Below are 18,757 nucleotides of genomic sequence, written 5' to 3'. Positions count from 1 at the left end.
ATAGAAGGGACATGTCTCGTAATAGCCACTAGTGGCGCTATGATGGAGCCCAGAAATTGCACATAGTTCGGCAAGGGTGGAAACTTGACTTTTTGATAGTCAGTTAACTCCCTTGCCTCGGGAAGGTGCTTCACACTGGACAAAACTGACAAAAGGTGGTGACAGAAGTTGACATGAGGGCTGGGATGATTCCAAATTTACTACCTTGTACCTTACCCCTTTTTACCCGACCCTACCCTTTGTAGGTTTCAGGAATTGTGAACAAAATGTCTGATTTGGAAATGATTGTTAGATACACGTATGAAACGATGTGATCATGCATTCACTTAAGTTGACAGTGGTTTTATCTTTTCTCAAACATATAAAAGTCAGAAAGCATGCATACATAGTCAGAATGAAATGCAAACATTTGCGACTTGAAGTGTAACGATGTAGTTTGATTATTATAGTCATTAAGCAATACTCCATGTGACTCCGGGTAGTCCTGTGGGTACCTGGGTCCTACTCAGGACCCACAGGAACCAGGTACCCAAGTTACCCAGCCCAGCCCAAGTTGACATGTGTTGTGATCGTCATAACTAAGTAGAGTTGTCTCCCTGAATACCTGAAGACCATGTTTTGGCGAAATTATCAACAGAATGGTATAAACATGCTGCAAGTCAAGTATTACTCTGCACGAAAAGAATAATCTGCATTGTGTTAATTGTTTAAGACAGTGCTTCAACAATTTGAAGAAGATTTTGGGTGTTTGATGTACATGATGCTTGCAAATGCTGTATGAAAGATGTACTGTTAATTACGTCTTGAACAATATGACTCTGAAATAAATCTTTTCAGACTAGCATCGTATGTTCAGTATTGTCTTTTGGTGAATTGACTTCTAAAAACTGTCATTACTTACGATGATGTTCTGATTACTGGACCTTCACATGTGATAGATTTAACAGTTGAAGAAGAACAAGCCTATGACCAACTGGTAGGCCGAGCTAGTTTCATTCAAATCTTTCCAATACATTTTGGTATCCTCTGTTAGAGACAAGGAGGCCAAGCTTATGATGCATCAGTAGTTTCAGATGGGAAAAATGTTTCACAGTCACAGTCAAGACTTTGTTGAGGCATAATATAGTGAAATTCAGTTTGGCAACTACATGTATACTGAAAATCACATCAAATTGTCTTGTATTAATCCAAATCAATTTCTTTGAATAACTTAAGGAACAGTTCACATATCACTACAAATTATTATTTCAATAAATCCTCAAAGAGCTCCATGGATTCAAAGAAGAAGCTAATGTTAAGGTACAATTTAGCAATTTAATGAAACAATTTAGATTATTTTTTAAGGTTTTTTCAGTGTTCAGAAAAATTTCACCAGGAAAACATGAAGAAAAGTGGTCTTGCCGTTACAAGCTGTACACATACTTTGTGAAATGATACACCTTGTATGTGTGCTACCACATACAGCCATCTATGCAATCAAAGCTAATTGTTTCCTGACATTAATATTTCAAATAAATGGGGCAGGAAGGATGAGGGTCTCTTTACATTGTGGATAACATGGGCACATTGTTATGAAAGTTATTAGATATGTTCTATTGGCTGACAGTCTGCCTTATTTCTTTGTAACCCTCGCAAGGTTGGACTTCTTAAATGATAAAATAAAACTGAGCTATAAAGGCTTATTTTGAACTTCAGCATGTTCAACAGACAATCTAAATACGAGTGAGTGAGGTTTTTTTTATGCCACTTTTAGCCATATTCCAGCAATATCAAGGCGTGGGACACCAGAAATGGGCTTCACATATTGTACCCATGTGAGGAATCGAACCCCGGTCTTCGGCGTGACGAGCAGATGCTTTAACCACTAGGCTACCCCACCGCCCCAATCTAAATGTGAACAAGTCTCTCACCCAAAAAGAATCTTTTACTTCTGGTATATGTTTGTACTAATTGTATCTACGACTCCAAAGAAAATAATCTTTTGTCAAAGACTTGCTGATATTTGCATTGACACTAGAGTAAAAGTCTTCCACAAAATCCCTAAAACATTCTTTGGACATATTTTAGCATTACCAATTACTGTTGTCACACGTTCACATGCAGAGGTTGAAATGAACAAAATCACATTAACATTCATATGAACACATCTGATAATTTTTTGATGATATATTTTCTAAATGTTTTGTCCTTTCCTTAAATTATGCAGATCCCGTGGGCCAGAAGGTTATCATTACCTTGTCCTTTTGCCACAAAGAAACATCGCTTAAATTGCAAAGGGAGATAATAATGCGACAAAAGGCGGTTACCTCCCTTATTCAAAGATGGCGACTTCCATACGGAACCGTGTGTGAATGGTTGTGTTTCTTATTTCAGTCATGACAACTTTCCCGATTAAAAAGAAAAAACGCATGTTCCTATAACTCACTTCCAGAGTTCATGCATGAGGCTGAGAGGTCTCTTCTCGATAGTTGGTCCACATTTGCTATCAACTTTTAGTTTTACGAAAATAGGCAACAGTTTGTACAACGTTCAAAGAACGGGTGTCCTAAGACTATCCGGCGCCAGAGGATTAACACAGGAGTCGAATAGGAAACAAGAAATGAATGCCGGGGACACAGGGGGCCATTCCGCTTCAGAGCGAGATGGTCACCGACACCATCACGGTCGAGATAAGAATAAAAAGTATAAATTCCAAGACCCGAACCACTCGCTTGAAGAATACAAAGCGACACTGTCGAAAAGAGGATTGAAGAAGGTAAACATGCAAAATTGACATGCTTGCATGCGGACACGACGCTGTTTCATCTTTTGAAGTCCTGTCACGCTTGATCAGATAATTTCTTTTCATCATACTGGCAATGATAATTGTCAATAATCATGATAAATTAGGCATCACGACGGGTACTACCAGCTGTGAGTCAAAGAAAGGGGTGCAGGCTAAAACGGCACCTCAGCAAAACGTCACCGATTTCTCTGGCGAAAACGGCACCGCATAATTGACAGCTTATTGTAAATTACCGAGAACAATTACACCAATCAGTTATAACAACAATATTAATACCTCAACTCGGAATTGAATTGCTGTCAACACTGTCCTGGTCCTGGTTTTTACGGGCCACAGAAAGTCCGGTTCCACATACTAGATGGGTCCACTGTTCACAGGATACAGCATGTTGATTTTTTCTGACATTCTTCTCGCATACAACACATCTAAAGGCCATTGTGAATAATTGTGATCTGACAGCACGCTGTTTGGCCTCTTAAATACAGTTTCAGCTTAAATTGAGTAAAAGTACTTAAAACTTCAACGCGTATAGTGTTTTCACAATAAGTTAACTGCGCCTACCAATCAGAGTCGGCGAGTAAATTGGAGAAGGGTGCTAATTTCTTACTTGTTTTATGTAAGTTTATTATCATTTATTTGACCAAGGTGTAAAAAAATAAGGTTCCGTTTTCGCCAGGCAATGGTAGCCGTTTTCGCTTGAGTCGAGGTGCCGTTTTCGCCAATCGGTGCCGTTGTCTCCCGGTGACGTTTTGCAGAGGTGCCGTTTTCGCTATAACCCAAAGAAAGTAGCTATAAACAGGATCTTTATTGACGAAAACCTTGTCTTTAATTGGTGCCATTCAACAGGTGAGGTGAAATGGGGTTCAACGTCACGGTCCAAGATTATTTGCATTTATATAGCGATGTGCATGCATGTTTGATGTGGTTGTGTATGACAGCTTGTACTAGTCAGGACTAATGCCGATTATATAGTGCTAGCCCACTGAGATACCATGCCACAGTTTAACATGAGTACCCCACTCAGACAGCATACTGACTCCGACCCGACCCGACCACTCATTGTTTTAGCCCCTTAATGCCAACAACGATGTACCATTTTCATAACGTCTTTTGGTGTGACAGGGCTGGGGATCAAACCTTTTATTCTCCACTCTCTGGGTGGATGCTCTACCAGTAGGCCACGGAGGAGGTCTCAGGTCAAAGGAGTGTAGGACATTTTCCCATGCAGACAATTCCCTGCTTGGACAAAACCCCACAGACAATTCCCTCGCATGGACGTTTTGCCACATTTAATCATTGCTAATATTAATAGGTAGCTAAATAACAAGAGACAAGTGACCATATGATGTATTGAAAATGTTATGTGTTGGCTGGGTAATTACCCTGATCCCTAGTCTATACAACTATATTTTCTTGCCTAAGGTTAAATGATCATGCAAAGGCAAAAAAAATAAAGATCTGTTAACATGGTTAAGTGGTGTACTGTATTGATAATGCGTTTTGGCACTCTCTCTCACTCTCCAATTTCTTCAGTCCTTTCAATCAATTCAATGCAAAGGTTCCCCAGGTTATAAGTCTGTTCACTTTCGATTTCGACCCAGTCAGCATGGTGAGATCTGTCACATATATCCCTAATGTGATGTGATTTGATTTATTTCAAATTTCCTTGGCTAGTTAGAAACTATTGAAAATTTTGCATGCTCCCTTCATCTCATTCAAGTCCATGCACACAAAATGTAAAACAACAAGTTGCTGAGACCTGTATGTAATCTGTACGTAATGTTCATTAATTTCAAATTTCATCAAAGTAATTATAAGAGACACAAGCCCATCATTGAAATACTTCTTTGATAAAGTGCTGAGAAAAAAAACGTTACATGGAAAAAGAACATGGTTTCATCTGCACTCTAAGTCTGCAATTGTCTTAAGTGTTCTCAGTTATGGTTGGGTGTGGGGAATTGTCCTGTTACTCATGGGGTAATGGGCAGTGGGGAATTGTCTGTGTAGGTGCCCAGCAAACACAAACATGTTATACAAACATCCCTAAAACATTTTATGAAATGTTCCAGAAATGTCGTATTGTGTAGGTTGGTGTCTGGTGTAGTTGTTTCAGGAATTTACGTATTCAATACATGGTAATAACATTTCGTGAAAATATGTTCTTGCATAACATTTCTGCATTGTGTTGAAAACATTGCAATAACATGTTATGAAACAGTATCGTCTATGTTACAGCATGATGTTCTTGAATAACATTTAAAAATCCTTTCAATAACATTTCATGAAATAGTTTCTGGCATACCATTTCTGCAACGTGTTGAAAACATTGTAATAACATGTTGTGAAATAGTTTCGCCTATGTTATGGCATGATCTTCTTGAAAAACATTTTAAAAACATTTCAATTACATTTTGAATAATCATAAAACATTTACACCTTATTCGGATGATTTTACATATGTTTACACAATGTATTTAAAACATGATGATAACATTTCATTAAATATGTTCTAGCAAAATGTTTCTGCAACATGTTGAAAACATTGTAATAACATGTTTTGAAATAGTTTCGCCTATGTTTTAGCATGATGTTCTTGAATAACATTTTGAAAACAGTTCAATAACATTTTGAATAGTTGTAAAACATTTCTAAAATGTTGATAAAATGTTTTGACGAAAATGTTTTTGAAAAACTACCATGAAACCTTTTGAAAACGTTTTGAAAATGTTATGTGTTGGCTGGGTAATTACCCTGATCCCTAGTCTAGTTCTTGCCTAAGGTTAAATGATCATGCAAAGGCAAAAAAGATAAAGATCTGTTAAGTGGGGGTCCAGGTAATTCCTCTCACAGTATCTGAACTAACTGTTAAACTATGTTCTTCTGGGAATTTTGAAAAAGATACTCAAAGTTCAGTGAATTTTGTTAAACATATTTGAGGATGTCTGGGTTTTCAGGTAATACCAAGCTAACATTGTTATACAGTACTGTTACGACTGGTCACTCAATAAGTACTGATCACAATATAACTTAGCGTGTTTTCTGCTAACAGAAAGAACAACATACAGCTTGTAGAAAACCCATGCAGAAACAGACAAAAGGAATCTAGCACATGCACACACCATATCAACATTGCAGCTCGCTACCGTCAAAACATGAAGTGAACGGGTTCCTGCTCTGTTATTACCTCAAGTTATGGTAATAAAACTATGACAATTATGTGTATATAAGGGAAATTATCTGGGAGTACAGCCATATCAACTTTTCAGTCACAAACCTGCAGGAAATATTTCTAATATTTTTTAGAAAAATGCTAGGGTAATTGCCACCACAGTCTGAATAGGATTTATGAAGGTGGTGTTGTCGGCTGTGATGTAGGGTCATGCCTTCACTCTAGGATCCCATTGTGACTCATCGTTAAGCATAGCTTACTCATGTCAGTCTTTTTTTTCAGTTTGAAAGAATGGAGAGATGGAAGAAACATGATAAGAAGAAGCCAAAGTCTAAAAAGCCTAATGCCCCCGAACCAGGGTTTGCAGCCGATCTGTATGAAGAAACTGACTACTACTACGAGAATGGTACATCTTGCATGGACACAAGTGTTTCATACACAGACATATTGTCTTATTTTGACAAGGCCCAATACTACTAATATTAACAGTTGTTATTCTGTCATCATGGTCATGGTGTGGAATGTCATGTACTATCATGTCACATCGTGATTCTGAAAAGTAGAAGCAAGGATAACATTTGAATGTTTGGCAATGTGACAGAATATTTTGGAAGGGATGCTGATTACATTATGTACTGTTCATTAGATTTTGAAGAAGCACTTAAAATAAACCCATACTATTGGTCACACAAGAATTATGCCTGAACAGAAACCATTGTTCCTATGGTAAAATATAAAACAATGCAGGTAGGCTGCCAACTGTTCTCTAATCATGTTTATGTTTGAGTTATCAGTTTGAAAGGTATGCTACCTTGCGCAAAGTGAAATACCGTATTCGACGTAATAAGCACCCAGGGTGCTCTCAAAATTAGAAATAGGGGGCTCATATTGGAATATTATTTTGGCGAAAAAAGTTCATAAATTTCGTGGTTTATGCTGACAGCCTGAAATATTTATATACGACATATATATTTTTCCAGGATTTAATTGCCCATAATTAACATGATTAAGGGTGCATATAACACACGAGTGCGTATTATACACGAATAAATGTCTTGTGTACATTGATCAATCGGAAGGGGTGCTAATTGAGATTGTTCACTAGCCAATATATTAGCAAATATCGCCGTGGGCGCTTATTAGAGCGGGGCGCTTATTACGTCAAATACGGTCAGCGCTGCCCATAGGCCCGTGGCAGGTAGATCTCGTGTCGGGCCCGTCATTTCAAATTTGTATGGGTCCTTATGGCCTGCAGGAAATTTACTTTACGTGTTTTAGTCAGACTGTTGTGAAAACTGTCATCAGTTTATTGTGAAAAATATCCGTTTCTTGCAAGTGTGCTTGTGGTTTACGTTGTTTCCTGTGTGTTTATAGGTTTGAGGAAAGTATACCCCTACTATTACACGTTCACCTCGTACGTGAAGCAGCGCTGGCTGGGTAGGTCAATCCTGGATGTCATCAAGTCAGAGTTCAAGGCTTATTCAGAAGAGGATTATGTGAGTCTACCTAGCCAGCAGGTAATGCTGGGAAATCACTACATTTGGATGACGTCGTATATCGCAATGTCAATGTATATGTTCTTCTTTAATGTTGATACTGTATCAATACAAATAAAGAATATCGATACTAAATAGATCTGCCAAAGAAACATTTACGTTTATAAAAAATACCATGGCTAAGAAAAGAAAAAAAAATTTCATCAAATTCAATATTAAACATTTAGTGAGTAATCCTAGTTGATATTTAGCAATAGATTTATTAACTGCGGGTCTGCAGAAGTTCATTTTTAAACTTATTCTATCTCACACTATGCATTTCTTCCTTCCCGTTTCGACCCTGGTGTGGAGATGTCCAAAAAAGTTTCCAGCTTCAATAAAACATTACACCCAAACACATTCCAGTATCACCATGGTTACTACCTAAATAATGGCTCATGCACCACTGCAATCTGGTGCAATCTGTATTTACTTTTTCTCCTGGATGAGATGTGGTCTCCACAAATGTAGATCGATATTTGATTATCAGTAAAGTTAATATTTCACTAAGCTTCTGATGTTGGTAAATTTGTTTCACATGTCTCATGTTTCACTTGTGCAGATCAATGCAATTAGCAGTGGTAACCTGACTGTCAATGGAAAAAAGGTACAAGGGGATCACATTCTACGAGACAGTGAACTAATAGCACATAAGGTCCACAGGTACGTTCTATACCTAGTCATCAAAACTCACATATTATAGTAGCCAGACTCTGTATATGGTAGTATCCAGGCTCAGTATATGGTAGTATCCAGGCTCTGTATATGGTAGTATCCAGGCTCTGTAAATGGTAGTATCCAGGCTCTGTATAAGGTAGTATCCAGGCTCTGAAGATGGTAGTATCCAGGCTCTGTAGATGGTAGCTTGGTATATGGTAGTATCAAGGCACTGTATATGGTAGTATCCAGACACTGTATATAGAGGTTATCACGCGAGTGTGTTTGGGGATGGTAAATATCCTGCATTAGGAATAAACATTGTATTTAGCGAGCCTTGGCGAGCTAAATACATGGTGTTTATTCCTAATACAGGATATTTACCATCCCCAAACACACAAGTGTGATAACCTCTTTATCATATAATGTCATTCTTTAATTCTGTGCTTCAAAATCGCTTTCCCTCTTTCACAAACATTACCGAAACATTGCGAGTTTTCCTTGAATGCGCGCATTAATATTTATAACGTCACAGGGTAAGTGATGTGTCAGTCGGACAGTGACAGTAGCCAATATAGTTCCAACTGAAATCTGTTCTTATACAGTGGCGAAGCAAAACAACTATTGTTTTTAATTGCCTTTCGCGGCAATCCATCGGTCTGTCCGCTAGAGTAACTGCCCTTTGTCAAAGGGAAGCTACTCTAACCCTAGTCTATGAGACGTCACGGCCACGGTCAGACGATGTTGACAGTCGGTCTGTCCTGTCATAGTTAAGAAGTGTAGTCAGATGTACACAAAGCGACAAAACGAAACAAGGTAACAATTCAAACATATTTTGGCCAAATCCAACTATTTTGATTTGAGGAGAAGGTTTCAAGCCGCAGAGGTCTACAAGCACAGATGTGCCATCGCAAAATTTTTCGCAAAATTTATATCTACAAAGTTTCCAAAACTTATAAAATGCCTTACATTACAGTTAGACACTGATTTTCTGTATATTAGACTGTTCTTTCGATAATGATAGCAATTATCCCTGTAGTTTATCCAGATTCCCGATGGTTAATTCTGACTCGATCGCCGAATGACGAGGGCGACGCCATGTTTGTTTATAAACAGTGAAAATAGTCCCTACTTGACCTTTGATATTTGCATCTCTATCCGCATATGACCCCAACGGATATCGTTTTTATCCGTTGGCTTTATCCTGCCGAGAAACCTACCCATTATATGATAAATGGTATTATTGGTTCAGATCAACAGTGTTTCTTACCTGCTCAAAGTTGACTCAGTAGACAAATGAAAATCCTGGTTTCTATGTTGTCTCACATGTTGATGCTCCTCCTTCAGACACGAGAACCCTGTTGTGGGCTGTCCTATCGAGGTAATTGCAGAAAATGATGACTTGATCGTCATAAACAAGCCGTCCTCCATTCCATGCCACCCTTGTGGCAAGTACAGACACAACTCGGTCGTCTTTATCCTGGGCCAGCAGCTGGGGTGCTCTAACTTGAGGAGTGAGTATATCAAGGCAAACAGCTAGAGTGCTCTAACTTGAGGAGTGAGTATATCAGGGAAATCACCTGGGCTGCTCTAACTTGAGGAGTGAGTATATCAGGGCTGACCTCAAGCACTTGACCACATGTGTTGCAGACATCTAGCGGCTGGACAGACTGACCTCAATCACTTGATCATGTGTGTTGCAGACTTCTACCAGCTGGACAGACTGACCTCAACATTGACAGTGTATGTTGCAGACATCTACTAGCTGGACAGACTGGCCTCAATGACTTGATCGTGTGTGTTGCAGACATCTACCAGCTGGACAGACTGACCTTTAATCACTTGATCGTGTGTGTTGCAGACATCTACCGGCTGGACAGACTGACCTCAATGACTTGATCATGTGTGTTGCAGACATCTACCGGCTGGACAGACTGACCTCAATCATTGACAGTGTATGTTGCAGACATCTACCAGCTGGACAGACTGGCCTCAATCACTTGATCATGTGTGTTGCAGACATCTACCAGCTGGACAGACTGACCTCAAAGACTTGATCGTGTGTGTTGCAGACATCTACTAGCTGGACAGACTGACCTCAATCACTTGACCATATGTGTTGCAGACATCTACTAGCTGGACAGACTGACCTCAATCACTTGACTGTGTGTGTTGCAGACATCTGCTAGCTGGACAGACTGACCTCAATCATTGACAGTGTATGTTGCAGACATCTACCGGCTTGACACACTGACCTCACGCAATTAACTGTGTGTGTTGCAGACATCTACTAGCTGGACAGACTGACCTCAATCACTTGACCATATGTGTTGCAGACATCTACCGGCTGGACAGACTGACCTCTGGTGTGCTCATAATGGGGAAGACAACGCAGAAGACGAAGGTGTTGGAGGACCAGGTATTGAAGAGAGAAGTACAGAAGGAATATGTCTGTCGAGTGGTTGGCAAGTTTCCTGAGTAGGTGATTCAGTGTTATATCTTAAAAATGTCCCATTAAATACTGAAACAGAAGTTTATGTCACGTTTCCGTCATTTACCTTCCTTCCTTCCTTCCTTCCTTCCATCCATCAGAACTTTTCTGATTAATGCTTGTTCAGTATTTTCTTAAATACTTCCAAAACTGCTTCCAAAGCAGATTTTTTCATAAAGAATATAGCCGTATGTGAGACTCATTACTTATGTAAATGTTTAGGTTTCAGAGGGTTTCATGCCCCGTCTATTACATGTTCATTATCTCTGTGTTCATGCTTAATAATCTATACATCTATATATTATGTCGGTATGAAAATACCTGCCGCTAGGCTTCATTTCTCACTATGTATCACCTTCATTATCAATTGCCAGTGTTTTTAATTAAGGTCCCAGGGACCTGTAGGCCAGGCGTTTTATATTTTTCAGATTACGGACCCGCCAACTCTAGTTTTTGAGAAAATGTAAAAAAAATAATCAGATTTCCATTTATTTTTTTCCCCGCCGATAGCGACGTACTCAGTTATTTTATTTGTTATCATCACCTTTTAATAAGAAACACATGAATTAACCATTGTAAACTAGTAAAGAGGTACATAATCAATCTTTGTTGATCTCGAAGCCGAACATGAATAGCCTCCCTTGACAATTGTCTGTGTGGTAAGTGATAGAATTTTTATTGTTACAAGGGGCTTTATCATCACAAATGGTGGTCTTTTGAACACAGAATATGTTCATATAGTATGCCAGAGGCATTCTGCATTAAAAAAAATGCATCTGCCTTTTTTTTTTCCCTCCTCCAACCCTGGACTTTGAGCTGAAAAATCTGTAATCCTAAAAATAAAAAAAGCCTGGCCTTAGGTTTTTCTGCTGATGATACTCTGGGTTCTCCCTATTATTTCCCACCTGTGGGAGGGGATATAGGAATGGACCCTGTCCGACCGACCTCATGTCAATAACGTGTTGTTTCTGGAACATTCTCAAACTTTGCACAGATATCAGTCTAGCCATGAACTGGTGCCTTTTCCTGTTTAGGAGTTTTCCATGAAAACAAAGTAGACTTAGGTTTAAATGAGGGTAGAGTTGCCACAGTTCTTATGGGAGCTGAACTCAAAGACCATTCAATATTTCTTGATCAAATTGTACACTGATATCAGTCTAGCCAGGGACGGCTTTTCCAATCAGGCGCTACACTCCATTGACCATGCCATTGACAGGGGATATGAGTACTAGTATTTCATCCTTGTTCTGTATTTAACATTATAAGGTGATGTGACCCGTAGGGTTCCTTGACTTTCTTTTTGTATCAGTTTTATCACAACATTCAACATGTTCAAAGGAAATATTGATAGTAGTTTTGTCTTAAGTTCCTACTTCTGATTGGTTGGTTTCAGTGGGAAGATTGAGTGCCGAGAGCCAATCGGTGTCATCTCCCAGAAGCTGGGGCTGTTCCGAGTCAGACCCGATGGCAAGGCGTGTCACACAACATTTGAGAGGCTCAGTTACAATGGCACATCCAGTGTGGTCAGATGTACGTATAGAACTCTGGGGCACTCAGGGTGGAATTGGCACCCAGCACTCTGCTTCTTGTGGTAAGAGGGCAGTCGGGTAGCCTAGTGGTTAAAGCATTCGCTCATCATGCCAAAGACCCAGGTTCGATTCCCCACATGGGTACAATGTGTGAAGCCCATTTCTGGTGTCCCCTGCCGTGATATTGCTGGAATATTGCTAAAAGCGTTGTAAAACTCACTCTTGTTGGAAGAATTTCATAAGGTTGTCCATCTCTGTTGACTAGGTTGATACGTTGTCCTTGGATCACATTCACAAGGGATGTAGTAGCAAGCGCTGGCCCATATGTGTTTATAGTCAGGCAGCCCTGGTCCAGCTCGAATAATACAGATTGCAACATTTAACAGTATTCACTTCGTCATTCAAATCCATTAATCGGATAACTTATGTACCCACAACTGTTTTCTTCAGCATAGAAAGTGATGGCTTGCTCTGCAACAGTAAAGAGTAAGGAGTATTGTTTCTCTGGTTGTTGAGTGAGACAGAGTGGAGCAGGGAATGGGTACCCAGTAGGATGAGATGGTAATGTGAGTGTTATCCTACTAGGTTACGTACTGACTCACAGGCAGCTTGGATGCATACTCTGGATAGAAGTTTCTGGTTAGAATGGGTCTTCAGTAACCCATGCTTTCCGTAAAAGGCGACAATGCTTTTCGTAAGAAGCAACTATCAAATCAGGTGGTCAGACTCGCTGACTTGGTTGATCATGTCATCATATCCTAATTGCGTGGATCATTGCTCATGATGTCAATCACTGGAATGTCTGGTCCACACTCGATTATTTACAGACGGCCATCATATAGCTGGAATATTGCTGAGTGTGGTGTTAAACAACAAACAAACAAACATTAGTATGTTATGAGTGTGTCAACTGAATGTTCCAGGTCAGCCTCACACTGGGCGGACCCATCAGATCAGAGTACACCTACAGTTCGAAGGTAGGTCACATGACACATGCAGACAGTGCAGCACGTTAAACTCATGGACAAGGAAGGCCCAGTGGTCTAGAGGCATCAATTCAACGTGCAGACTTCCTCCTTAGCTTAGTAGATAGGACCCTAAGTTGGTTAAAGGGCAAGTTCACACGGAAATGAACCAATTTTTCTTGTACTTTTTCCACATTAAAAGTGTTAACAAAGAAGTGTCATAGACAAAAATATAAAAACATCATATTTAATTAACATATTTTTTGCATTAAAACGATTTATATTTTTCACATTTACCAAGTGTTCTATTTCCATAACAAAAACACCATGGCTTATGCCCCTTGCAATATGACGTCATTGGTGCCAATTGATAAACATTATGACGTCATCATGCTTTGTTAGAGCCGCTTCACGTGGTGTAGGTACAGTTTTGTGATTCTAGCGTCTCAGATGCCAGCCAGAATTGTGTTATGCTGAGTCACCACTGCGCCGGAGTGTGTCGTAGACCATGTTGTTTTACCGCAAACTGGTCCTTGATATCTTTTGCGTTGAGAATAGACAGGGACCCAGTTGAATTGGCACCAATTACGTCATAATCTAAGGGGGATAACTCAGGCCTATTTCGCTCGTAAAACGAAGGCCTCATAACGGCATATCATTTTAACACTATTGTGAGCTTCCAACTTTCACTGTGAAAAAAATGAGTGTATATTTTCAAACACAGATACTAACTAATTCTAAAATTGCGTTTTGTTTAGAAAAAGAAAGAAAGTGATTTTTGAGTGTACACTTCCCCTTTAAGTTCCAGAGTTGCTAGGACCGCCTCCATGGTCTAATGGTAGAGCGTCCGCCCGGAGAGCGGAAGGTCTGGGGTTCGATCCCCAGCCGCGTCATACCAAAAGACGTTAAAAGATGGAACTTGTTGTTACCCTGTCTGGCGCTCGGCATTAAGGGGCTAAAACAAGGACTGGTCGGCTCGGAGTCAGTATACTGTGTCTGAGTGGGGTATTCATGTTAAACTGCGGCATGGTATCTCAGTGTGCTAGCACTATAAATCGGCATCAGTCGGGACTAGTACAAGCAGCCACACACACACACACACACATACACATACACGTGCATGCACGTTGCTATATAAGTGCAATAATCTTGGACGCGACGTTAAGCCCAATTTCACCTCACCTCACCTCACCTCACCTCACCTCACCTCACCTCACCTCACCTCACCTCCAGAGTTGCTGGGATATCGATCCATGTTTTGTCAGCACCTTATCTGTAATCATGGGATTCATCAAGATGGTAAACATCTAAGACCTTCATCAGTTTGGGCTATTCTGACGCGCTGTGATACAACAGGTGTTTGATCCTACTCACACAAAGAATGCAACCTTACTTCCAAAAGCCACATTGATTCCTTATGTATTCAGTTGAAGACTTTTGATTTGTATGAGTTGGGAAAACTCTTTTATGTTTCCTCTGTTCTCATCTCCAGGTCATCCTATCATAAATGATCCATTCTACAACAGCGAGGCCTGGGGCCCGAACAAGAACAAGGGAGGGGTGATGGAGCGAACAGATCAGGAGGTAGGTTGAGAGAGGTTCTGACAACAGCAAGGCCTTGGGCCCGAACAAGAACATTGGAGGGGTGATGGAGCGAACATACCAGGAGGTAGGTATGGGGAGGTCCCTACAACAGCAAGGTCTAGGGCCCTAACAAGTACAAGGGAGGGGTGATGGAGCGAACAGATCAGGAGGTAGGTATAGGGAGGTCCCTACAACAGCGAGGTCTAGGGCCCATACAAGTACAAGGGAGGGTTGATGGAGCCAACATATCAAGAGGTAGGTATAGGGAGGTCCCTACAACAGTGAGGCCTGGTGCTCTAACAAGTACAAGGGAGGGGTGATGGAGCCAACATATCATGAGGTAGGAGCTGTTCTCAGTTGCGTCCATTAGCTCCGAGAATCGACTGGTTTTGTTTGAATCCAAGATTAGCCCTGATTTTGATACATGGTCTGTCAGCACATACCATGATCACGAGTCTTGCTATTGGGGGAAACCAATACGAATCACATCTCCTGTCTTGCAGATAGTTCTAATGCAATACCACAATGAAAGAACAACTAATCATCATCGTGACATGTCAGCAAGAAGTCATAATATGTCTTGCTCAAGTGTTTGTGAATATCTTCAGGTATCTGATAGAATGCTGGAGCTACACAACATAGGCCACTGGACAGATGGTGCAAACCCTCTTTTTGACGAGAGACTAAAGGAATTAGCTGAAGCGGCAAAACTTGAAGGAGGGACGGTCGACTGTAGTGACACCGGCAAGTCAGGTACAGAAGGGGCAGGTTGTAGTGGTATAGGAGATGCAGCCAGTAATCAGACTGATGAGAGACAGGCTGTGAGTGGACTCGGTGAGGAACCACCAGTCAAGAGACCAAGAACTGATGAGAACCCTTGTCCTGACATCCCACCCTTTGACAGGGAGAAGTGGATCCCAGATGCAAGTTGTTCTAGTTGTCGGCTGAAGTACGTTGACCCCAGGAAGGAGGAGCTGGTCATGTACCTGCATGCTCTCAAGTACTCTGTAAGTGGTCTCTCTTAGGAATCCTACCAAACACAACATGGCGGTATCTCTTTTCAATGGAAAACATATTGCTATGACATTGCCACCCATCCCAAGAATCCGGTGTAGAATAGATCTTCAGCAACCCATGCTTGCCGTAAAAGGCGACTATGCTTGTTGACTTACTTGTTGACTTACGGGATCGTCTGGTAAGGCTCGCTGACTTGGTTGATGCATGTCTTAGATTCCAATTGTGTGGATCGATGCTCATGATTCAATCACTGGATTGTCTGGTCCAGACTCAATTATTAACAGACCGCCGTCATATATAACAAACCAACCAACCAACCTACCCTAGAGTTAATGAACCATAAAAGTCCAATTTCAATCTTTGGCTGAAACTTTGTGGCTTGATTGTAGCACCATCAGTGGCAATTACCAGTTATGTCCCTTTAATGGCAGGGTCCAGTCAGGATATCTGATTGAATTTGTGATCTATTTTGTGATAGAACGGGTCTTACCTCACCAAGTGCATCAGATCATTTGTGCAAGTTGATTAAAACATGAAAGATTTGGAATATATCTGTTGACGCCCAGTTGATGGTACACATCATTTGTAAGTCCTGAAATCAACCAAAAGTTGACATGTTGTTTACAAACAGGATTACAATTCCGCAACGTGATTTTGATTGGACTATGCTTAGACTTGTTTGGCCACCCAGAAATTCCAACTTTTATAGTTAGTTAACTCCCTTGCTTTGGGTAGATGTTCATCCCTTGGTTTTGGTTGAAGGTAGAAAGAGAAGACTTCTAAAGTGATGGATATGTGTAGCTTTTATTTTCTGGATGATGTTACTGATTTCTATTTTGGGAAGTGCAGATAAACTACAAGTCAGTGCTTCAACTGACATGATGCAAGGATAAATCGAATGCTCTAAAACACCATTTTGAAGTAGCCAGCAATCTTTTGTTTCATGGGACAGGAAACCAAGGAAACTAGCAGTTCTGACTCAATGTTCCATGTTGTCCATGTTCCAGGGCCCTGACTGGGAATACAGCACACCACTACCAGGCTGGGCTAGAGATGACTGGCAGGACCACTGATACCTTCGATGTTAGGCTGATGATCTGGATGTGATGTGTCCATGTTCCAGGGCCCTGACTGGGAATACAGCACACCACTACCAGACTGGGCCAGAGATGACTGGCAGGACCACTGATACCTTCGATGTTAGGCTGATGATCTGGATGTGATGTGTCCATGTGTCTGATGTCAGATAGACCTGGTGTGTGTGCATCTCCTGTGTCTGATGTCAGATGGAGTGGTGTGTGTGCATCTCCTGTGTCTGATGTCAGATGGAGTGGTGTGTGTGCATCTCCTGTGTCTGATGTCAGATGGAGTGGTGTGTGTGCATCTCCTGTGTCTGATGTCAGATGGAGTGGTGCGTGTGCATCTCCTGTGTCTGATGTCAGATGGGGTGGTGTGTGTGCATCTCCTGTGTCTGATGTCAGATGGAGTGGTGTGTGTGCATCTCCTGTGTCTGATGTCAGATGGAGTGGTGCGTGTGCATCTCCTGTGTCTGATGTCAGATGGGGTGGTGTGTGTGCATCTCCTGTGTCTGATGTCAGATGGAGTGGTGTGTGTACATCTACATGTGTCTGATGTCAGATGGAGTGGTGTGTGTGCATCTCCTGTGTCTGATGTCAGATGGAGTGGTGTGTGTGCATCTACATGTGTCTGATGTCAGATAGACCTGGTGTGTGTGCATCTCCTGTGTCTGATGTCAGATGGAGCGGTGTGTGTGCATCTCCTGTGTCTGATGTCAGATGGGGTGGTGTGTGTGCATCTCCTGTGTCTGATGTCAGATGGAGTGGTGTGTGTGCATCTACATGTGTCTGATGTCAGATGGGGTGGTGTGTGCATCTCCTGTGTCTGATGTCAGATGGAGCGGTGTGTGTGCATCTCCTGTGTCTGATGTCAGATGGGGTGGTGTGTGTGCATCTACATGTGTCTGATGTCAGATGGGGTGGTGTGTGCATCTCCTGTGTCTGATGTCAGATGGGGTGGTGTGTGTGCATCTCCTGTGTCTGATGTCAGATGGGGTGGTGTGTGTGCATCTACATGTGTCTGATGTCAGATGGAGTGGTGTGTGTACATCTTCATGTGTCTGTTGAAATGCATCCACTGATCCACTGTCAATGAGAAGCCCACTGTATTTTTAATATGTGTATTTTTATGGAAATGAAAGGACGGAATTACAAAATCTGTTGTTATTTACACCCAAACGATGGCAAAACTTATGTCATTGGTAGTCATCCATAACCTTAAGAATTCTGTTAATCTGCTGAAAATGATGTTCTGGAGCTCTTGGGAACTGGGGAATGAACTGGAGGCCATACTTTATGATTTTATTACTAAGAATCATACAAACATGGGGAAAATAAGTAACATCATCTCAGATAAACTACCATGACAATATGGCCTTGTTCGGGTTGAGACTTCAGCACATGCTGTAGCAAAATACTGTAGACTCTATGTCTACAGAGTCTACTGTACATGACATAGTGGTAGAGCGTCATGCAGTGTAGGATCACACAGCCTACTGTACATGACATAGTGGTAGAGCGTCATGCAGTGTAGGATCACACACAGTCTACTGTACATGACATAGTGGTAGAGCGTCATGCAGTGTCGGATCACACAGCCTACTGTACATGACATAGTTGTAGAGCGTCATGCAGTGTCGGATCACACACAGTCTACTGTACATGACATAGTTGTAGAGCATCATGCAGTGTCGGATCACACAGAGTCTACTGTACATGACATAGTTGTAGAGCGTCATGCAGTGTCGGATCACACAGTCTACTGTACATGACATAGTTGTAGAGCGTCATGCAGTGTCGGATCACACAGCCTACTGTACATGACATAGTTGTAGAGCGTCATGCAGTGTCGGATCACACAGTCTACTGTACATGACATAGTTGTAGAGCGTCATGCAGTGTCGGATCACACAGCCTACTGTACATGACATAGTTGTAGAGCGTCATGC

General features: G+C 41.2%; 1 protein-coding gene across 3 annotated transcripts; it reads left to right on the top strand.

Moving 5' to 3' along the window:
• The first annotated feature begins 2,298 nt into the window (after positions 1-2,298).
• On the top strand, positions 2,299-17,965 carry LOC124137997 (uncharacterized protein C18B11.02c-like). Of its 3 annotated transcripts, XM_048397667.1 has the most exons (12): positions 2,299-2,755; positions 6,237-6,360; positions 7,329-7,450; positions 8,052-8,152; positions 9,494-9,660; positions 10,483-10,624; positions 12,031-12,167; positions 13,090-13,143; positions 14,624-14,715; positions 15,324-15,722; positions 16,740-16,846; positions 17,434-17,965. In XM_048397667.1, the coding sequence occupies exons 1-11, from the start codon at positions 2,441-2,443 to the stop codon at positions 16,803-16,805; spliced, it is 1,719 nt and encodes a 572-aa protein (XP_048253624.1). In that variant the 5' UTR covers positions 2,299-2,440; the 3' UTR covers positions 16,806-16,846; positions 17,434-17,965. The 3 variants fall into 3 exon arrangements, with proteins under 3 accessions (XP_048253624.1, XP_048253623.1, XP_046360453.2); XM_048397666.1 differs by lacking the exon at positions 16,740-16,846 and having other exon boundaries at positions 16,856-17,965; XM_046504497.2 differs by having other exon boundaries at positions 16,740-17,965.
• The last annotated feature ends 792 nt before the right edge of the window (positions 17,966-18,757 follow it).

The sequence above is a fragment of the Haliotis rufescens genome, unplaced genomic scaffold (assembly GCF_023055435.1).
Source record: "Haliotis rufescens isolate VD_foot unplaced genomic scaffold, xgHalRufe1.0.p SCAF_17, whole genome shotgun sequence".
In the NCBI taxonomy this organism is placed as follows: domain Eukaryota; kingdom Metazoa; phylum Mollusca; class Gastropoda; order Lepetellida; family Haliotidae; genus Haliotis; species Haliotis rufescens.
Note: the sequence above shows the minus strand (reverse complement) of the source record. Positions and strands in the feature narration are given on the sequence as shown.